This window comes from Candida albicans, chromosome 7 (assembly GCF_000182965.3).
Source record: "Candida albicans SC5314 chromosome 7, complete sequence".
Lineage (NCBI taxonomy): Eukaryota > Fungi > Ascomycota > Pichiomycetes > Serinales > Debaryomycetaceae > Candida > Candida albicans.
The window spans coordinates 662,446-685,117 of record NC_032095.1 but is presented as its reverse complement, the minus strand read 5'-3'; the positions used below and the strand labels follow the sequence as shown (position 1 = coordinate 685,117).

Below are 22,672 nucleotides of genomic sequence, written 5' to 3'. Positions count from 1 at the left end.
AAAATGACAGTAACGAGGTAGTTTTATGAAAAGAACAAATACTTTTCAAAGCAAGGGACTAAGGAGAAATTGTGAAATATATATTTATCAAAGAGAAATCGAAAGGGGAGTGAGTGAGAATTGAACGACGATTTTTAGTTCTCCTGATTTTTTTTTTTTTGTTAAACGTTCTAGTGCAACGCGCAAACCTCTGATTATTTTCCTTTTTTGTGTCGTTTATTTTTTTCATCACGCATGAAAGGGTCAACCATAATACTAATTTAATCATCAAAGTCGAATACACGAGAACAAGCTACGTTATTATTTTGTGCCAGTTTTCCAGGACTTTGTTTCTAGATTTGGAATTTACAAAATCACAAACCATTAAACTACGAAATTAAAGATCTATAGGGTCCACTAGTTTGAATAATAACGTGCTCAACATCTGAAGTGTTTTACTACCTAAGTCTAAGTCATAAGTAACCTATAGTCGTGATAGCGAAGAGTTTTTGACTACAACTTGTTCATTAGTTAGTGCTAATCCGCCATTTCCTTAAAACAAACTATTTTCAATACATGTACCTAACGATAGAGTGCTTGGAAACTTTTTTTTTCCCATTAACATAAATTGATCAAACTGCTAACGAAACTAACATTTCACTTGATACTTACTCCAACTCTTTATAGTTTATTCACCTGCAACTTACTCTCATCACCATCCTAATATTTTTTTTTTATGTTTTGGTTCTCCTCCTAGTAATCATAATCCATGTAATCACTATAATCATCATCGTCCAGTGAAAACTCACTTTCGTTACAAATTTCTTCACATGGACAAACCGTATCCGGGCTTGAAAAGTCCCCCTCATTCCAATAAGCAGTACTATTGGTCTCTTTACAATGGGGGCAGGATGACAATTCTGATACACAATTCCAACCATCACGGCGAGAACTAACAATAATAGTCAATTCTTCTGTTGCTGCCAACATCTTCTTCACGTCAAAAGCGTCCAAAGACCAATTTCCAATAGCTATTACCTCAAGTCTCGATTTTAAATACTTTTCATCCAACTTTGAAACAAGAAATGGTGACACTAACTTAATATTACATTTAGTAAGTTTTAGTTTCTTCAATGAAGGCATTGGCAATCTAACTGGTGACAATTTTTTAAAAGGATTTTTCTCTAAAGCCAAATGCTTTAACTTTTTAAACTTCTCAAAAGATTCCGATAACTCTTGAATACCCATTCTGTTTAATGTCAACGTCTCAATGCTTGCAGGGAGAGCGTCTGCATCCAATTTTTTGATGTCACCTTTGTACATGTATATTTCTTGAAGCTCTGATTCTTGGAAGTTCAACATTTCAAATGTTTTGCTATCAATATTGAAACACCTCATAACAAATACTTTCAATGACAAGGGCCATTTGACTTTCTGCTCGAGGGGCTTCATACTACTTTTCTTGGAACCGTTTAGATGTAAGCTTTCAAGACAACTTGGTAAATGGTACATAAAATCAGAATTTTCAAAACTTAAAAAATCAACTATGATTATGAACTCTGTTGCCGCCTTGGGAATTCTGAAACTTTTGTCAAACGCAACTCTTGGTGTTTCTATGTAAACAGTTTTCAAATTTTCCCCAAGACGTAAATAGCCATCACTAAAGGTTACCTCGGAAAGATGAAGAAACTCTAAAGAAGCAGGAAATAATGTATCACTTAAGTTGATATCCAAAAACTTTGCATTGATTATTTTCAATCTCTTCATATTTGGAGAAAATTTTAATGATAGATTTTTAAACTCTTCAGGCACTGTCTTATCGATCTTTGGCTTTTTTGTTAAAAAGAGCGGAACAGTACCTTCGTATTTAAAAAACTCTAATTCAGGGAAATAGACCTGCTTGAACAAGCTAACAGGAAAAACACATCCCACGAAATTCAAACTTTTCAAAAAGCGCAAGGATTTCAAATCATCGAAACTGGTTAGTTTATAACATTCCAAATCCAAAACCTCTAAATTTGGCGCGATTATTTTAGCTTCGCCAAAGGTTCTGATATTAGGGAAACAAAGTTGCAAATTTTTCAAGTTTAGCATTTTTTGACCTGTTAAATTTGCGGTTCTATGGGTTGTCAGAACTTGTAATCTTTTCAAATTTGGAGGTAACGAGACAATGTTACGATCATTAATAGTGACAGACAACTCGTCTAAATCAGTAGGAAAAAAACAATAATCCACCGCTTGATTCTTGTGAGTGAGATCACATTGCAACAGCTTCAAACCCGGGATAAAATAATTGTCTAACCAAGTATTTCTCAACAGAAGGTCCTTTACCACAGAGGATATTTTGGGAATGGCGCCCAAATCGTGTAAATTCAATCTGTTGAATCTGCAACTAGTGCTAAGAATTTGCTTCAAGTACCCGCGCTCTTTACCATTAGAACAGAAAAAATGACAATTGACATCTTGAGCTTTTTCCAAAATCGTGGGGAAGTTTTCCAAAGTGTTACGGTATTGACCTAAATCAACAAAACTAATGGATCTTGGGTAAAAATTCCAACGCTTGACAGCATCCTCTAATTTAGAAAGCTGAATGCTGAACAAAGTGCAGTTACAACCATCGTTGTTGATACTATAAAGATTAGTTTTCTCATGTCTCCATACACGATCAGTAATACTCACGTGTGACAAAATTGCAATAGTCGTTATTTCTTGAATTGGTGGAAAATACAACAACGGCGGCAAAATACATTTCAGTAAATTGTCAACAATCAAAGCAATAACATTTGGAGGTAAGTTAGCTAACCTAGTAAAGAGGTCAGTATCAGTAGTTTGGGATGCCATGGTACTAACAAAAATAGCTCTTTGAAGGTTCAGGGAGCAAAAAAAAAAAAGAATATGAAGAGAATCACCGATTGATAAATGGATGGCGGGTTTTTATAAACATCGTCTAAAACTGACGCGTGAACTAAAAATCTCTCTTTTGTGTGCCCCCCCTTTTTTTTTGAAAAGAACCAACTTAAATGAAGTAGAATATTTCCCAATTTGAACAAACTGAAAGGTACAGTAAGTTCACACAATATAATAGGAAAGCCTATTATGGATATATGACACGCCTCACTACTTTTAAATGCTACTTGAACTTGAATTAAAAAGAATCAGTAATATCTACAAATTGTGAAACACTTTTACATAAATCTGTTTCTTTAGCATTTCATTAACCCTATCAACTATAGAGTTTATAATGTCAATGTAGTTTATTTTAACATTCAAACAAAAAGATAGTAGACAGAAATACACACTTGAAAGCTACTAAAATCCATATGTAAAGGGTTCGTATAAGAAACACAAAATCAACACCATAGAAAAAAGACGCACCAAGGTTATAATATATTGCAGTGAAATAATTAAAATCCAATTCAGTTGGTAGCGCCAAAACTTAAGTCAAGTATTATTACTTAAATTGGTAAATCGTTTTACAACAAATAATATCAGATTGCATTAATATAGTTAGTGCTTTTGAAACTATAAACTTAAACCGAGTATTCAAATATATATGATATTCTTTTTTTTACTTTTTTTGGAAAAACTTGAACCAAATAAAAACCATTTTGAATCGTTATTTTCCATCATATTAATTCACCCTCGTCATAATACGTATATTCACCATTGTCATCGGATTCAACCTCCACCTCATCTTCATAGTCGTCGCCATTCTCGTCCTCTACATCATCCAAACTGATTTCACTACCACAATAAATCTGATCAGAATCATAACAAAGGTTAGCCTCCATCAAATAATTAAGTTCAGGATTGTCTGGATGGAAATCAATATTTATCTTTTCAGCTCTCTGGCTTGCAGTAAGTCGAGATACTATCATGAAATTATCATCATCTAATCTGCTGACAATTACAGTTAACCCTTTGATAGTCTTTAACAGTTTTAACACATCATCCACAGCCAAATTTGGATTGTTCCATGCAGTAATCTCAAGTCTGGTTTTGGAAAATCTCTTTTCTTTCATTGAAACTAAAAGCGGTGATACGGTACGAAGATAGCAACGACTTACATTTATTGTTTCCAATGACTTCATAGGTAACTTAACAGGGACCAAGTTTCCAAAACGATTTTTTCTCAAAGTCAAGTGTTTCAATTTTTCAAGTCTTTCCAACGACGGAGGTAAGTTTTCAATTCCAACATTTACCAATTTCAAATCGACCACACTTGTTGGGAGTGCATGTACATCTAATTTTTCGAGCTTGCACTTATAAATATCAATGTCTTCAAGTTTAGAATCTCTCAAGTTCAACATTTTAAAAGTCTTGTGATTAAGATCAAAACGTTTTAATGCCAACGATTTCAATGAAGATGGCCATTTTATTTTACCAACAGGAGTTTTCATCTCACCGCTTTCGTATGCCTTTAAACTCAATGACAGAAGATTTGTTGGTAACTCTTTCAAAAACCTTGACCCCTGAAAAGTTAAATGATCAGCATTTATAGTGAATTTCTTAGCCAGTTTGGGCAATGTGAACTCGCCACTAAAAGTGAGTTTTGGCGTATCTATGAATATAGATTCCAAGTTCTCATTTAAGGGTATTTCTCCTTCACTTAACAATACTTGTGAAAGACGTAAATCGGTCAATGAGACAGGAAAAACCAAAGTGTCTAAATTAATTTTAAAATAATCAGCATCTTCAATGTGCAACAGTGTCAAGTTTGGAGGGAATTTTAATATTGGATTGTTAAACTCCTCAGGTAAGCTTTCTGAAGAGAGCCAAACATGTGAACTCTCGAAAAGATTTTCGACCCCTCCATAGGTAAAACTTTTCAATTTGGGGAAGGATATCGCATCAAATAACCCAATTGGATAGATCGTATCCTTGATGCTTAGTTCTTCTAATTGTGTGAATCCTTTCAAGCTATCAAAGTCAGTTAAATCATAACAGTTTGCTAAGCGCAACACTTTTAAATTGGGTGCCATTATCCCGGTTTCAACAAAAGATTTTGTATTCATTGAACGAAACAACAATTCTTTTAAATTGTTTGATTCTTCACAACTAAGAGATATTGTTCCATTACATGAATCAACAGTCAATTTCCGTAAACTTTGAGGTAAGCTTACTTCAGTAGGTGTGTTAGTTGTGATACTCAATTGCTCCAAACGAGATATAAAGGAATAATTCAAGAGCGGTGTATTTATTTTTTTAGTATTGGAATAGAATCTCTGCAACCCAGAAATACAGGTTGTGTCCAATTTGGTGTTGACAAGATCAAGATCTTTGACAAAAAGGGGCACAGAACCCATATCCCCAAATTCAAATAGTTTCAAAACCTCAAATTTAACATTAGAAGAAACCATCTCACGTAAAATTCTTTTTGAATTTTCCCCTTCTAAACAATAAAATGAACCGTTTATGCTCCTAGCATTTTGCAAAACTTCTGGGAAATTTTCGAAAATATTTTGAAATTGTTCCATACCATCAAAGTGTATCTTTGTTGGGTAAATACCCCATTGATCTACACCCCGTTTTAGGTTAGCTGGTTCAATGTCAAATTGAACACATTTGCATTTGTTGTAACTGTTATCATCTCCATAAATGTTTTCGTGTCTAGAAACTGAATCTGTAATATTCACGTTTGATAGAATAGTAGAAGCTGCTGCATTTCTGACAGAAGATATATCTAATAATTCTGGAAGCATACATTTTGGCAAGTAGTTAACAATTATCGGAATAGTGTCCGACTGATTGTCTACTAGCCTAGCAAAGAGAGTTGCTCCAATATCTGTAGATGACATTGTACGAAAACTGGTTTTAGAAACTCGTAGTTATTGAGAATGAAGATTTCAACCAAAAAAGTAGATATGACACGTTTTCAAGTTTCTATTTTTTTTAGAACTAATTATGTACTTTTCAGTACCAATTTTCATGCGATATTGTGGTGCAAATATATACTTTAGCCAATATTGTGGGATGGAATAGAAAATATCTAGTTTCTTATCTACTCCTCTTCGGAGGACGTGTGTCCATCTACAATTTAGACAATCTCTAATGTTGAGTTGTGGACTTAGTGGGTACTTGGCCAGGTATTGTATTTTTATCAGGTTATTCATTGTTGCACTCTAGGAATTATTACATAGATATAGCACAAAAATGATGAATGGAAATTGGAGAAAAATCATTTTGTGTCATTGTAATCCCAAATTGAGGACATTTGAAACCACTACTCAATTGATCAAAACCGATAGAGGCCACATCATGACTGATTGAATTAGCTATAAATGTGATATCTTGTGTCCATGAAGTTTTGCAATAACTTTTCTCAAGATGTTGGAAATACACTAAAAAGGTTGGCTTCATATCTGATTGAAAATCAATGGCGCACCAAATAACGTTCTCACGCATAATCCGTGTACTGAAACAGTACAGATTTTTTTCTTGTTTGATTGAAAAAAAACTTTCACCACTAATCTAGAACTTCACGAATAGACAACAATGCTGAAACCAAATGTTGCAATCATTGTCGCGGCATTAAAGCCTGCTTTGGGAATTGGATACAAAGGTAAAATGCCTTGGAGACTCCGTAAGGAAATAAGATATTTCAAAGACGTCACCACCAGAACAACGAAACCAAATACTCGTAATGCTGTTATTATGGGAAGAAAGACATGGGAATCCATACCACAGAAGTTTAGACCTCTTCCAGATAGATTAAACATAATATTATCTAGATCATACGAAAATGAAATTATTGATGACAATATCATTCATGCCAGCTCAATTGAGTCGTCACTTAATCTTGTATCTGATGTCGAAAGAGTTTTCATAATTGGAGGGGCAGAAATTTACAATGAATTGATAAATAATTCTTTAGTGAGTCATCTATTAATTACAGAAATCGAACATCCAAGCCCAGAGTCTATTGAAATGGATACCTTTTTGAAATTCCCATTGGAAAGTTGGACCAAACAACCAAAATCAGAGTTGCAGAAATTTGTTGGAGATACTGTATTAGAAGACGATATCAAGGAAGGTGATTTTACCTATAATTATACGCTATGGACAAGAAAATAATCTATCTCTAATAAATACACAATGAAAGTTCAAAATATACAAACAAAAAAAGAGGGCCATTGAATAACTTATTCAAACACCTTCATTCGCGATGTTACTCTTTCATCGTGTTCCAACTCCTGTACCCATTCAGAGTTACGTTCTTTACCCTTTTCTACCCACTTTTTAGGCCAATCCATTTCTTCTTCTTTGGCCATTAAGACGTCCTTATATACAAAAGGCCTCGATTTATTATTTACAATAGTAGCTGTTCTCTCTCCAAAGTCGTCAACAAGAAATCTTTTGGTAAAGTATCGATAGATTTTACGTGGAATATTGGTGAATCCAACAAGGTTTGGTAATGGGAATGTGTACACTGGTTGTTCAAAGAATACAGGCACCCCCTTGTCATCCTTTACAACCGTTGATAAATCGAGCTCTGGGGCTAGTTGGGCATTGGCATAATCTTCCGGTTTGATGTACCTCAATGGGACTGGCTTCAAATTACTTTGTTCCTCGTCGTTATCATCATCCTTGTCTGGATTCTCCTCTTTTTCCTTTTTCTTTTCTTCGGCCAATTTAGTTTCTTCATCAATCACACTTTGTGGCTTTTCAAGTGGACCTAATAATCCTTCATGGACACCAGATAAATACTCTTTATAGGCACCTCTACCAACACATATAATACCACCAGCAGAAGAATCATCGATCGCATCTTCTGATTTGACGTTGATATCGGCAGGGAACACTTTATATAATCCAAGTACGTCTTTTGCCTTGTATAAATCTGATCGACTCTTCAATTCCTCTTCATCATTATCTTGATTTCCATTTGATTCATTCTTCTTGGGAGTCTCTTCAACCAATTGTTTACGTCTCAATTCTCTGATCTTTTCAGCAACAGATGCTCGAATATCACCCTGTCTAGATTCACTGAAAATTTCAAAATCAACCACACCTGCGTTCAATACTGGTTTAATGAACTTTCTGAATAGTTTCAATGATTCATCCAAAAAATCGTTAGGAGGCGGTGCAATAAAAATACTAAGTTTACGAGGTATCTCATTTGCACCATAGCTCACTTCACCGAATTGTTTAACAGCATCCATCCATTTCTTTCTCATTTGCTTTTGTTCATACTTATCATAAGCAATACCTCCACCAATAGTTGTCACTACTGTCCAAAAAATCATCCAGTTTCTTGAAGGTAAAGATATTCTTGGTATTCCCATCATTCGTAAAGCAGGATTAGACCAGCCCTTTTTAGGCTTGACCTCATTTGCATCTGGCATAGTCGTTGTGCTGCTTGTGTGTAGCTTATTCTGGGGATCTCAGTTGAAAAAAAAAAATTTTGGATTSTTCAACAAAAACCCRAAAAAAAAAGAGTTGGTGTTGATGAGTACAAAAGTAGTGTGGAATCTCCATTTTCTTTTACCCATGGTATTAAGGCTGCAAAAGTATGATACACATGATATTTAGTAGAGCACGCTGTCTTGACCTAAAAACTTTCAAATCAATGTAGAATTTAGTAGCAGTAAAGGGTGTTTTGTAATTACGATAACCTATAGTATTAATTTGTGCTTATTATTTTAGTTTTTCGTTACAAAGAGCCAGTAAATACAATATATCAACAGATTTAATTCTGAACTCATTAATGATCCAGTCATGTCGATGGGTCAACAATATTAGCTACTAAAATATGCTCAGTGGATTCCCATTTGGTGAGCATATTGGAAATCAATTTAAATAGCTGTCATATAAGAAGTGTATTTGTATATGTATTCGCCAAGTCGAACCTTGGACTTACTATTATTGAAAACGTGTTTTTAATAACTTCCTTATACTGTACACATAAACTACTAAAGGTACAGTCTCCTATAATTGTCGGCTTTAATCATCAAGTAAATCACACTATAAATAGGAGCATTTAAATCAATAAAGCAGCAAACAAGCCCAACAAAGACACAAAGGCACCTGATGCACCACCCGCATGACTACTAGTCTGCTGAGATGAAGCGGAACTAGTGGAGGAGCTTGACTTTCCACTACTAGAAGACCCGCTTGTAGTTTTAGATTCACTAATAGAAGTACTACCGGATTTACTGGTGGTTACACTTCCCAGTTTTGCCTCAGAATTAGCAGTGCTACTTACGCCACCAGTTTCCAGAGTTTTGGTAACACCAGTACCAGCTGAAGTTGTTGCTCCAGTTGCTGCTTTAGTTCTTGTATCACTTCCAGTTGTAGCTTCAGTGTCAGTTTCAAAATCACTATAACCAATCATATCCAAGGAGATGGAATCAATAGAAAAAGTGTATATACTATTGGACGCAGCTTCACAATAAATCAGTCTTATGTCAGACGGACTATGAATATCACTTTCCTGCAAAGTATCACAGCTTTTGGAACAATCGTACAAGTTTTGAAAATAAGATTGTGGTAAGTTGCAAAGACAGTTGAAATCGAAAGCGCCATTACAACTGTTGATTAAAGTTTGGTGAGCTTTGTAGCAAGATTCCACTTCGCAGCCATTGGCAGTGGCTCTTTTGAATAGATTAATCAAACTTGCTGAAGATAAAGCAATAACTGCAAAATAAGCAAAAAATTTCATTATGGAGAATTGAGGGTTGTGAATAGCTTTCTAATTGAATTAAAACAAAAACTTGACCGTGTTTTATTGGAGGATGCAACAAATAAAAACAAAATTAAGGAAACGGGTTGACTTTTATAATTTTCAAATTCATTACTGGTTACTCTAAAAATGTTGTTTGTTTTTAAGTTTGTAAAGATGCTACTGGCTACCACGAAATCACAGAGCTCGACTAAACCCGTGTCTTTTGTTTTGTTTTGTTTTTGTTCAAAATGGTAATATCTAAGCATATGCAAGAATAGGTAGTGTAATGCTATTAAACTTTAAATAACAGTGCTTGGGTTTTGATACCGTATATATTATTATTATAGAATTAGTTGAATGATTGTTCGAATTAATCTCCTCATTTTAAGACACCATAAAAGTCTAAAAGGGATTAAGGCGGTATGTTTCGTTGTAATTGACTTTACAAATATGGGATGTTCTGATTTTGAGATGCAATATTTCATTTGGTTTACGAACCTGAGCCTTCTCTATCAAGGGGCCAAGAATTCCTAGAAAGCTTAAAAAAAAGACATGTACAGTATCACAGTTTAATTACTCTTCCAAGTGTTGTATAGTCGTGGCATTCGACTCAATTAAAGAACAGATTGCATTACCAATTTAATTTAAAGTAGTTGGTCCATTAAGCTAACACCTTAGCGTAAATTAGTAATGTCTGACTTAAATGATGATATAGCCCGTTCTAAATCTGTGTAGGCAATGGTGCTTGATGAATTTGATTTAAGTATGTGACATAATGAATTTGTAGTATCTTTTAGATTTGGACCATAGGCTTTAAATGTAATCTCTACGGTTAAATCTTATAGAACAGAATAAACGTTTAATTTCCCATAATTAAAATATATAACTATATAAAATATTTGACATTTCTTATTCCTTTTATACCAAACTCTTAATTTGTGTACTATCTGCATATGTCTTGAATTTTGAATAAACAATTCAAATGCACGAAAACACATGTCGTGCAGAGTCGCACAAATACCAATCATTGGAAAGATTTGTTGCTACTCTACGACACCAAGGCTGTACAACCCGCTCTATCCACAATTCACCTACATGTGTAAGTTATTATTTAATTCTACATTATAAGATAATCTAATGTGGAAAGTTTGTGAGTACAATCAGTGAGGGACCCCTCAAAATAATATAAAACGTGCATGATCATGAAGATACTCTCATAATGTCATCTAATTGTAAGGTTAATGCGCTACTTATTTGAAAAATTGTAAAGCCAACGGAAGGGCACTATTTTGCCTCCTATCTCATCGAAAAATAGTCTAAAAAATAGTGCGCATTCCAACTCTCGGAAAAAAAATCCAAATAGAGAACGAAAGAAAAACTCAACTCTACCATCTAATAGATACAAAGTGGTGTGCACAATCAAATTCAGGAGGTCATATTACGCTTAGTATAGAATTTATAAGGCAATAGGTTGATTTAAAAGATGTTATTAAAAGTTTTTGTTTTTGAAAGACTTCTCCATAAAATCTTTTTTTCCCACTCTCCTTCTGTGCAGGCAGGAGGCAAAATAGTGCCCTTCATTTAAACTACGACTAAAATAAGATCAAAAAAGCTAAATTAAAAGTTTTATTTCAAAGTTTATTAAATTTTAGTACATTCCATGACTGAATGAGTTATACTAATTCCAAAAGCAAAGAGATAAGATTATAGGGACTTAAAATAAATTCTTGATACAGCATCTAGTAGTTTAAATTCGAATTTTATGAAATTCGTAAACAAAATTAAAGTTTGTTGCCAAAAATAAACACAAACGCTACCAATATAGGTTTTCTTGCTTTTTAATATACTTCTCGAGATTGCAGCGGGGATAGATTGACGGGAATAGTTAGTTTAGAAGATAAATGAGACTTGTTTTATGAAATCTTGTATTCTGTTATAGATTTTGACTAAACCAAGCTAAAATTATACGTACTTAAAAGTGTCTTATTTGCCAGGTTTTTTTTATGCTTCGATTCTTTTATTTTGGCCAAATCGTTAACTGAAAAGGACCAAACTTACTCAAAACACATTCATATATTATCATTGCTACATTTTAGTTAGTAATTGTGCTTTAAGCAAAATTGATATTGGATTCCATTAATTTGTTTACCAAACCGATGATTATCATGTGACAACGAAACAAAGACAAAATGCATGAACACAAAATGTGTAATAAACTTTTAAGTTGAAAGTCCATTTACCCGAACAACGAAATTACCATTAGTGAATACTTCTTATCAATCTATGTCATTCTTCAATGGCCTTTAAAGAAATGTTGTTTTCAAGCTAACATATATGTATATGTATTCGGTTGATGCAAGACAACTACTTCTAATCACCAATAGGATCAATGCGGCCAGCAGTCTGTGTAATAAAGCCACACCCATCTTTTTATTTTTTTTTGCTGGAGTACTGTCAACTCGACTAATGATCTTGACTGTAACTGAAAATTTGTATTCCATAGAACCAATGTTATCTTTTTTTTTTTGTTTCTTTTTTCCATTTCTTGACTGTTGAGTTATACTTATTTGTTTAATATAGCTTTCAATTGAAAAATTTGAAAGTGAAAAACAAATCAAATATGGTGGAGAAAAGAATTGCTATTGTTGGAGGCGGTCCATCTGGGATAATAACCTTAAGATCTCTCTTAGACGAAGGATTTACTTCAGTCACATTATTTGAACGAAAGAATAAGTTAGGTGGATGTTGGAATTTAACCCCACCAGAACAGATCAATTTCGAACAATTGTCGAAAAAACAATGGGACGTTGATCCTATTCCAGAAACAATCCCAACCACAGTGCCTCATACTACTGTGCAAAGATTTATGGACACGGCCACATATCCCTATTTAGAAACCAATGTTGAAGATATAGCTATGGAATTTGATAAACCGTTCCCCAAAGATACTATTTCTAAACATGGCAAAGATTCGCCATTTAGACATTTCACAGAAATAAATCAATACTTGCATGATCTTGCAGATTTGAAATATGTCACATTTGACACATCAGTGGAATTGATTGAGAAAAAAAATGAACAATGGCGATTAGTACTTCGAAAATTTGGACAAACACAAGATTATATTTATGAAGAATTTTTCGATAATGTTGTTGTTGCTAGTGGTCATTTCGATGTTCCATTTGTTCCGGAAATTCCTGGATTACAACAATTCTCTGAACTTGATGATACTCTTGTGATCCATTCAAAACAATTTAGATCTCGAGATGATTTTAAAGATAAACAAGTCGTTGTTGTTGGAGCATCGGTATCGGCTATGGATTCGATCCGAGACATTCTTCCTGTCGCAAAGCGGGCCATCACTTCACAAAAACCAACAACTGAACCTCACGTTTATTTTGGTACTGAAGCATTTGATCATGATGGCATTGAAAAGCGAGGACAAATAGTTAAAATTGAGGACCATACAATTCATTTCCATGATGGAACGTCAACATTTGCTGATGCTATTATTTTAGGTACCGGATTTTTATATCACTATCCATTTTTACCAAAATTCCCAGAACTCAAAGAATTAATATTTGACGCCAATGATCCTTCGCTTGCATTTGTTGGTCATAATACCCCAGGGTTGACATTCAAACTTTTCCAATGGCAAGCAATACTTGTTGCAAGAGTTTTTGCTGGAAAAGGTAATGTCCCAACTACAATAAGAAACGATCCAACGATTCATCCTGATTTTAATCAATATTATGAAACATTAAGAGAAGCTTCTTGCGGTGCATTACCAAAATGGAATCCTGTTTGGGAAGAAGCATTTTATAGAGGACACTTACGAAGAAGACAATATTGGTTAGACAACCCTTGATTTCAAAAATAAATAACAAAATAATCAATTACATACATTTGCATAAAAGTATTTATATATACATTATATAATATCCACATAGATGAAAAAAAAAAAAAAATAAAATAAAATAAGTGTCCCCATTTCTATTTATAGTAGAAATCTTCATTTATCACTTCTAACAAATCTTCAAGAACCTCATCAGCATCTTCATCTGCTTCGTCTTCTTCATCATCACTATCATCAATCTCATTCAAATCCAATAACTGAGTTTTTGATCTAATTTCAATTAATGTATCAATTTGTTTTGTAGTTTCTTCTGAAACTGAACCTTTCCCAAGCATCATGGTCAACCCATCAAACGCTGATTGGGAGTCGGAGAAAAATGATAATAAATGCTTGTTTTCTTTACCCACAAGGGTTATTCTGTAAAGGTTTGTCTTGATGGAAACTAAACTTTTCTTGTCAACACCAGTAGCACCACCAACATTAACGATTTTTATATCGACAATTTCAACCACTGGCACCTTAATTGAATTATCTTCAGATTCAAGATATTGACGATTTGGTGTCAAGCGAAGTAATATTTGGTTACTACCAGTGTTGCTATTAAGGGTAATCATATTTCCTTCCATTAATTTCAAAATACGTTGTTCTCTAACAAATTCGTGGACTTCTCTATCCAATTCCTTATAAAATTCAAATAGTTTACCAGCCCATTTTTCTTTCAAGGATTGTTCAATTTTATTAATTTGAAAATGTCTTACATCACCAATGGCACCACCTTCCGATGCCAATGCTTCATCGATGCTTTGCCCGCTCTTTTCAATTTCCTCAATGTTGGAGTACAATAATTGGAAGATCTTGGCAATATCAACTTTGTTATCCAATTGAGCCCTGGTTTCTTGCCACAAGACCAATCCATGATTCATAGTGTAATAGATCATTAAATCCCAACTCAAAATTGCCGAGTTAATTTTGGGGAAATCATTCTTTTTCTCAAAAATATCAGTCCATAAATCAGTACATTTGGAAATAAATTGATACAAGGGGAAAGTTCTTGCATGATCACTCATCATTAATTCTTCATGAAATCTTTTCTTAAATGTGAAATTTGGATCTTTCAAAAAGACCTTCAAATTCATAGCTAATAAGATTGAGAAATTCTCAACAACAAATTGACGTGGATTATCAGTAAAACCAGCCTTGACGTATTCCTCAGTAGTGGCAGGAGTACCATATTCATTCAATGAAGTTTCCAAGAATATAAACAAATTATTTAACATAGTTTGATGAGATTTAATTGACATATCAAATGCAGTTGCCCCCAAGTATTGGTTTAACTTATGGTATGCCACCTTTAAATTCTCAATGGCTTCTATAGTTGCTTTATCATCAGTTTCTAGTAAGTTTCCCACTGTGCTGAAGAAAGTTACGTGTTTCAATCTCCCAGCTAAAGTGATGATACCACTATACTCAAATTTCAAACTTTTAGTGATCAAATCAGTTACCAATTTAATTGAATTGAAAGTTATTTTATTATCCTGCAAAAACAATTTGCTGGTTATTATATCAATCACATCGAGATATTCGATTAAGGATTCATATAAAGGCAAGTATTTTTCAATGGAGTCATCTTTATCACGGAAAATTGTCCCAGAAATGTCAATTACCAGGATTTTTAAGATTGCCTTATAAGTTTCCGATGACATATTGGCACTGACTATGGAAAACAATGTTTGGAATAATGTGTGGTCCAAAATATGAACAAATTCGTCGGATATTGCATCACTACCAATAATACAGTCCAATAGTTTTGCCAATACCACTATTGAGTTCACCTTTTCTTGTTTATCTTTACCCAATATATTGGTCTTTAAAATTGTTGCATAAGATAATGCTGTAGCTTCATCGAGTTTTGCTTTATTGATATTATCTAAAACGAGAAATTGAAAATGTTAGTTGATTGTTCGCAAATATACAACACCCAAGTTGCTAGTGTGACACATACTTTTACTCAAAAGTTCATTCAACTTATGATTGATACTTCTTGATGATTCCGACATGATATTGTCTATTGAAAAGAGGAATAGATGTTGTTGTCAAAAAAAAAACAAGTGTCAAAAAAGTGAAAAAACAGAAAAAAGAACACGAAATAGAGTGTGGTTATTGTTGTTGTTGATTGAAGTAGTTTGATTCTTTAAATTTTTTTTTTTTTTTTTTTTTTCGCACGCAAAAGTTGAGTCGCTAAAAATTTCTCGTTTTAATGATTATTATATGCCTTACATTCTTCTTCTTCTATAGTGGCCGGTATTTATTTATGCAAATTTTGAGGCGGTATAAAGACTAGATTCATTTTATTAGAATTGTTCAACTGGGTATGAAATGAGATTGTAGAATTTCGTTTGCTTTGTTCATTGCTAACAGTTAACAAAGACCAATTATTAAAATTGTACATTCTACACACATAAGATGTAAAATCTGGGCATGCTGATAATTCAAAGGTCTTTTACAACTTGGTATTTATGTATAACCGACAGGAAATAAGCTGGCTACAATACATTGAATAATATTGAACTGAATAGTGACGTTTAGAAATATTATCAACCAAAGTAACCTACTATTATTTCATCCCATTCCAGTTCAAGGGTTTTTTTGTTCTCACTCTCTCGTTCTATTTGTGTAATGTTCTGTACGAAGTATTATTAAATTTTGGTAATTTAACTATTTCATTTGTTGTACGATTAATCGATAACAATGAATATTTCTTCTTGGACCAGTTTAGTTCTTTTGATCTAATTTGATTGGTTGATTGGCCACCCTTATTTTTCTCCTTCCACATCTTGTTTCATTAATATTGACTATAGCAATATGTTTGGTGAAAGTCTGGGTTAGGATTCAGTACGACTAAGAACACAAAACATCTCAGTATTTTTTGCTTCAAGACTAAATTAGACAAGGAAATGTGGGAGGAAAAATTTCAAGTTTGAAATGTGGTAATTGCTGTCAAACGTCTTAAAAATGTGCAACACCAAGACCTACATCATCACTTCGACATATTTCAACGGAAATACATCTTTTTTACAGGTAACTTCTTGACATTCGGTTGAAAGTATCTTGATATGGGAAAGGAATGGAACAAACTGACTTAAGAAAACCTGAAATTCAATTTTCTACAATATTTGCAAAACATCTTACTCCAAAAACATGGCAGTGATTGGACTAGTATCCCAGGATTTCTACGGATATACCTTTGTTTTAGTAGTAATGGTTCTTGCTATTCTGAGGAGAAAAAAAAAGGTTGAAATTAGTATCTCTACAGTCAAGCGAATAAATAGAATCTTCGGTATAAACTTTATATATTGTTTAAATTAAACAAACTATCAAAGAACTGGATGGAAACAAGCGGAAGAGTATGAATGAATGGGGGGAGGGGGGGGGCAAAAAGAAGAACTTTAAAAGTAAACTTTTTGGTAGGGAACGTTGGGGTGTAAAACTTTCTTTGCTTTTCTACTTGTTCTGTATTATCTTTCGGCGGTACGTGTAAAAAAGTCAAATTTCACCGACAACCTTAAAAAACGAATTAATAAAATATTAATTTATTATTATGATCAACACATTTTTAATCTAGTGCCGATTTTTTATTATACCAAGAAGAAGAAAAAAAAAATCTCACTCACTCACTCACTCACGTTCAACCTTCAACCCTCAATCTATTTTTACCATCCCCCTTTTTCTGAACTATTTTCAATTCAATCATTCATCTTTGAATAATCTTTTTATTCTTTTCTGCATTATTGTTATTGTTTGTTGCAATTCAATTCAATTCAATTTAACCATTCATTCTCAATTTAAATGAGTTTTTTAAGGAGAGATAAATCTAAAGCCAACTTTAGAGATGGTTCAGCTACTGGATTAGAGGAACCAGTTTCCCCCACCACTCATTTTTCACCCAATGCTCCACCTCCACTCGATGGCAATCATGGGGATCATTATCATGATCCAGACTCCCCAAGATCTTCTGTTGTGTCATTACCGCAACTAATTCATAACTCAGCTACCCACCATTTAAAAGAAAATTATCGCGGGTTCCATGCCAACAAACGACCAAAAGGTATTGCCAATGTTCCTCCATTGGCTCAACCTATAAAACCACGATTTAAAAAGAAGAGCAATTCATTATTGAATAAGCTAATATATTCCACAAAGAAAGAAGACGATGAAACAGCCACAAGTGGGAAAGAGTCTCGATCGAGCTCTATCATATCGGATGAAAAACGCAAAAGTGCTAGCCTGGCATCGTCTGGCAGTTCAAGACAAAAGTTTAGATTTTCTTCATTTGATAGCAATTTGTCTACATCCTCTAGTTCTCCTCCTAAAGATAAAAAAGCACTGATTTCCGACACCGTGTCGGATTCATCAACGGTTACTGCATCCATGTCAAATATGCCAACGATATCGATTGATCTTAATCTCGACGAAATGCACGACATTATCAAGTCACCTGAAACCCCAGCCCCGACTGTTGGCTTACCAACCCAGAAAGCAGAGAAAAAGGCTTCACCAACAGCCATCAAAAACTGGCAGGCCCCTGAAAGTTGGGATGTGAAGGCTCCTATTAAAAAGGAAGAACCTCATGCACCTAAGATTGAAGAAGTTGCAGAGAATGATGTAGCAATAGATAATGTTTTGGAAAAGAAACGATTGCCGGTACTATATGGTACTCACCAAGTGCCGCATGTTACAAATTCGAAAGACATAAAGTCAAGTCACATTATTCGAGTATTCAAAGAAGATAACACTTTCACGACAATCTTATGTCCCTTGGAAACAACCACCAGTGAGCTTTTAGCTATTGTGCAAAAGAAATTCTTTCTTGAGTCAACAACCAATTTCCAACTATCGGTATGTATTGGGAACTGTGTTAAGGTATTGGAAGATTTTGAAAAGCCTCTCAAGATTCAAATGGGGTTACTTTTACTCAGTGGTTATACAGAAGAGGATAAGTTGAGAATGTTAGGAAGAGAAGACTTGTCATTTGTATGCAAATTTGTTGTTGAAAACATATTTTTGAGGAGTTTGACTCATGATGAAGAAGTTTTATTGTCACGGAATTACGTCGATGTAAATATATCTTCACTAAATTTGAAAAATGTCCCTATTATATTCCATCAACATACTTATGAGATTGAAAAATTAAATGTGGCCAATAATCCCTCCATATACTTGCCATTGGATTTCATTCAGGGATGTACTAGTTTGGCGTATGTGGACTTTTCCCACAATGGGTGTTCTAAATTCCCCAATAATTTATTAGAAGCACCCCAATTGACTCATTTGAACTTGGAAATGAACTTTTTGGATGAAATACCCCAAAGAATAAGTTGTTTGTCAAATTTAACTAACTTGAAATTGAGTTCGAATCAACTTTATTCGCTTCCACATTCATTTAGTACCTTAACTAATTTGAAACAGCTTGATTTGTCATCAAATTATTTTGATAGCTACCCGGAAGCAGTCAACAAATTGACCAATTTAGTGGAATTGAATTTTTCATACAATGATTTATCGATAATTCCTGAATCTATTGCGAATTTGATTAACTTGCAAAAATTGAATTTATGTACTAATAAGTTGTCAGGGACATTACCTGGTTATTTGTCCCAATTAAAAGCGTTAAAGCGTTTGGATATCCGATATAATTATATTTCCAACGTTGACGTATTGGGAATAATACCTAATTTGGAGGTTGCCTATGCATCCAAAAATGCAATCTCAACATTTAGTGATCAAATGAAGTGCTTGAGACTCTTACATTTTGATAGGAATCCAATAACCGAACTTAAGTTTAATACTCAGATGCAAATGTTGTCCGTTTTGGATTTGTCAAGAGCAAAAATTACGGCATTCCCGGCAGAATTTGTTGAAAAGGTTCCAAATATTGAAAAATTAGTGCTTGACAAAAATCATTTAGTGTCTCTCCCTAATGAACTTTGTCAATTGTCAAAATTAGTATCATTATCTGTACATGCCAATAATTTGCAGTCTTTACCAGCAAACATTGGAGATTTAAGATTTTTGAAATATTTGGATTTGCACAGTAACAATTTGAAATCATTGCCTGATCAAATTTGGGATCTTTGTCATTTGACACTGTTAAATGTTGCATCCAATAACTTGACTTCATTCCCCAAGGCTCCTTATTCTGTCGTGAAAAGGTTATCTTCGTCTCTTGTTGATGTACATCTCGAATCTTCGCAAACTTTATCTTTAGCTGACAGTTTGTTGATTTTAATATTGTCTGATAATCGATTAAGTGACGATTGCTTTGATGAGATTTCATTTTTGATAGCCTTAAAGTCGTTGAATGTGTCATACAATGATTTAATAGAGATTCCACAGGGGACATTAAGTCGTTTGACTAGGCTCAATGAGTTGTACTTGTCAGGAAATGAATTGACAACTTTACCAGCTGATGACTTGGAAGTGCTAAAGTCATTAAAATTGTTATACATGAATAATAACAAACTTGTTTCACTCCCAGCAGAGTTGAGCCGAATCGCCAATTTGCAACATTTGGACGTTAGTTCTAATCAATTGAAATATAATATTTCCAATTGGCCATACGATTGGAGTTGGCACTGGAATAAAAATTTAAAATATTTGAATTTTTCCGGTAATAAACGGTTTGAAATAAAACAAAGTCATATTAAGAATCCCGAAACAGGAGAGGATTTCGATAGTTTATTGGTATTGAAGCAATTGAGAGTGTTGGGATTGATCGACGTTACGTTGACGACAACAAACGTGCCAGAACAAGCTGTTGACTTGAGATTGAGAACTACTGCTTCTGAATTTGATAATTTTGGGTATGGGGTCAGTGATTCTTTAGGTATGAGGGACCATGTTTCAGCACGTGATTTATTTGTCCAAAAGTTTAGAGGTAAAGAAAACGAGATGTTGCTTTGTGCATTTGATGGTAAGCATGGGGCAACCAATCAAGGTCACAGGATCTCCTTGGTTGCGAAAAACATGTTTGTGAGAAATTTCACAAAAGAATTGGATGAAATAAAGAATGATGATGAAATAGAAAATGCCCTTAGAAAAGCTTTTTTGAATTTCAATAAAGAAATCAATGGTATTTTGACCGCTAAAAAGAACAAGTCATTTACACCTGTGCCTAACATGTCAAAAGAAGCTCTTGAATTGAATTTGGTAGACGATGGTAACGCTGGTTGTACCGTGTCTGTGATTTATATTAAAGATAAGAAACTTTATTCTGCAAACATTGGTGACATTGAGGCGTTACTTTGCAGGAACAATGGTGATCAATTTTTACTTACCGAAAAACATGATCCAACCAATCGTGAAGAGTTTGAAAGAATTAGAGCTTCTGGCGGATATGTTTCAGGTGGGGGAGAGTTAGATGGGCAATTATCAGTGTCACGAGGGGTAGGATTTTTCAACTTTTTGCCTCATACACATTGTGGGCCTACTATTCGCCGGTTTAAAATAACTAATGACGATGATATGATTATTTTGGGAAGTAAACAGTTGTGGGATTTCATTTCTTATGAATCAGCTGTTGACATTATCCGTAAAGATAAGAATGATCCTATGGTGGCCGCACAAAAGTTGCGAGATTTTGCTATATGTTATGGTGCAACCGATAAAATTTGCGTCATTGTCTTAACTTTTGGTAATAGGCAGAAACAAGCTGCCAATATGTATTCCAATTATGGTGTTGATAGAAGACGTCGAGATAAGCAACAAGTTGTTGGTGGAGACTCTAATCTCCGTAAATTAGAACAAGAGATTGAGCCACCAATAGGACCATTAGCTTTGGTTTTCACTGATATCAAAAACTCAACTTTATTATGGGATTCGTACCCGGCACCTATGAGATCAGCAATCAAAATTCATAACACAATAATGCGTCGACAATTGCGAATTACTGGTGGATATGAAGTGAAGACTGAAGGTGATGCGTTCATGGTTGCCTTTCCTTCGCCAACCGCGGCTTTGTTGTGGTGTTTCCAAGTGCAACAAAACTTGGTGACTGCAGACTGGCCATCAGAAATACTTGAAACTGATCAGTGTTGTGTAGTATCGGATTCAGAAAACAATACCATTTTCAGGGGGTTGTCGGTTCGTATGGGTATACATTGGGGCTCTCCTGTATGTGAACCAGATGTTATAACCGGCAGAATGGATTATTTTGGGCCAATGGTCAATAGAGCGTCGCGTATCAGTGCTATTGCTGATGGTGGACAAATTGCTGTCAGTTCTGATTTCTTGGATGTGTTGAATAGTTTAACTGTTAAACATAATAATATCAAAAACAATGTTGAGTCTTTGATTGATGCCTATCAGGGCAATGAAAATGCCGGAATGACAATTGAACGAGAATTGAATGCATTGGAGGATCTTGGGTGTAACTATTTTAAAATTGGTGAGCGTAAATTGAAGGGGTTGGAAACACCAGAACCTATCACTTTGGTGTTTACCAATAGATTGAAATTGAGATATGATATATTTCAAAAGAGACTTGATGCAAATCATAGTACTCGAGTGGCTGGAACATTACCAGTGGAGATCATATATGGATTAAGAACAGTATCGTTAAGGTTGGAGAATCTCTGTTCTTCGATCAATAATGGTGGTAATTATTGCAGTGAAGGATTTGAATCTTCATCAGGGGTTATTTCACAAAAGATGAATTCATCGTTCAAAGATCTGGATTTGATCTCATTGCTCAATCACGTTACAACTAGAATTGAAAGTTGTACTACAACATTGTTTTTGCGTCAACAATTAAGTCAAATTAAAGGAAATGGCGGGTTGATAGAGACTAACAATTCTCCATCATTGGATGTTATTATGGATGAAATAGCAGACATCATGAAAACAGTTAATGAACTTAAATAGATACATATATAGTTGTCGTTAACAAAAATAACTAAAGAAAACAAAAAAATAGGTATTGTATATTCAAGAAAGAACAAGATCTTTTTGGGGGTTGTTCAATTAAACATTTTTCTTCTCCCTATTATGGGCAAATTTACGAGGTTCATTGGTTGGTCCATGTAAATATTCTTAAACAAAATTACTACTACTACTATTACAGGCTGAAAAAATAAAAAATACTCGACTGAAAATTTATAAACATATAAACCAAACAA

At 34.1% G+C, this 22,672-nt stretch overlaps 8 protein-coding genes across 8 annotated transcripts, besides 1 other annotated feature; 3 read left to right on the top strand and 5 right to left on the bottom strand. All coding sequences in view use genetic code 12, as the record gives it.

Annotated features, from left to right (window-relative positions):
• Nucleotides 1–732: 732 nt before the first annotated feature.
• On the bottom strand, nt 733–2,820 carry CAALFM_C703150WA (uncharacterized protein; the record flags this gene model as incomplete). The annotated part of the gene is made up of 1 exon (XM_711870.2): nt 733–2,820. One exon carries the CDS (start codon nt 2,818–2,820, stop codon nt 733–735), a length of 2,088 nt encoding a protein of 695 aa, XP_716963.2.
• A 785-nt stretch (nt 2,821–3,605) lies between these two features.
• CAALFM_C703140WA (uncharacterized protein) lies at nt 3,606–5,777 on the bottom strand (the record flags this gene model as incomplete). Its single annotated transcript, XM_711871.2, has 1 exon — nt 3,606–5,777. The coding sequence occupies one exon, from the start codon at nt 5,775–5,777 to the stop codon at nt 3,606–3,608; it is 2,172 nt and encodes a 723-aa protein (XP_716964.2).
• Nucleotides 5,778–6,474: 697 nt separating this feature from the next.
• Nucleotides 6,475–7,053, top strand: DFR1 (dihydrofolate reductase; the record flags this gene model as incomplete). Its single annotated transcript, XM_711872.2, has 1 exon — nt 6,475–7,053. The coding sequence occupies one exon, from the start codon at nt 6,475–6,477 to the stop codon at nt 7,051–7,053; it is 579 nt and encodes a 192-aa protein (XP_716965.1).
• A 68-nt stretch (nt 7,054–7,121) lies between these two features.
• On the bottom strand, nt 7,122–8,324 carry TIM54 (Tim54p; the record flags this gene model as incomplete). Its single annotated transcript, XM_711873.2, has 1 exon — nt 7,122–8,324. One exon carries the CDS (start codon nt 8,322–8,324, stop codon nt 7,122–7,124), a length of 1,203 nt encoding a protein of 400 aa, XP_716966.2.
• Nucleotides 8,325–8,959: 635 nt separating this feature from the next.
• Nucleotides 8,960–9,640, bottom strand: PGA28 (Pga28p; the record flags this gene model as incomplete). The annotated part of the gene is made up of 1 exon (XM_711874.1): nt 8,960–9,640. One exon carries the CDS (start codon nt 9,638–9,640, stop codon nt 8,960–8,962), a length of 681 nt encoding a protein of 226 aa, XP_716967.1.
• A 589-nt stretch (nt 9,641–10,229) lies between these two features.
• Nucleotides 10,230–10,699: a long terminal repeat ((psi-7a) Solo copy of the long terminal repeat (LTR) associated with the transposon Tca9; about 470 bp long, 30 copies per genome).
• Nucleotides 10,700–12,263: 1,564 nt separating this feature from the next.
• Nucleotides 12,264–13,511, top strand: SSP96 (Ssp96p; the record flags this gene model as incomplete). Its single annotated transcript, XM_711875.1, has 1 exon — nt 12,264–13,511. The coding sequence occupies one exon, from the start codon at nt 12,264–12,266 to the stop codon at nt 13,509–13,511; it is 1,248 nt and encodes a 415-aa protein (XP_716968.1).
• A 125-nt stretch (nt 13,512–13,636) lies between these two features.
• LMO1 (Lmo1p) lies at nt 13,637–15,556 on the bottom strand (the record flags this gene model as incomplete). Its single annotated transcript, XM_019475492.1, has 2 exons — nt 13,637–15,426; nt 15,502–15,556. The coding sequence occupies 2 exons, from the start codon at nt 15,554–15,556 to the stop codon at nt 13,637–13,639; spliced, it is 1,845 nt and encodes a 614-aa protein (XP_019331037.1).
• A 1,789-nt stretch (nt 15,557–17,345) lies between these two features.
• Nucleotides 17,346–22,418, top strand: CYR1 (adenylate cyclase; the record flags this gene model as incomplete). Its single annotated transcript, XM_711881.2, has 1 exon — nt 17,346–22,418. One exon carries the CDS (start codon nt 17,346–17,348, stop codon nt 22,416–22,418), a length of 5,073 nt encoding a protein of 1,690 aa, XP_716974.2.
• Between the last annotated feature and the right edge of the window lie 254 nt (nt 22,419–22,672).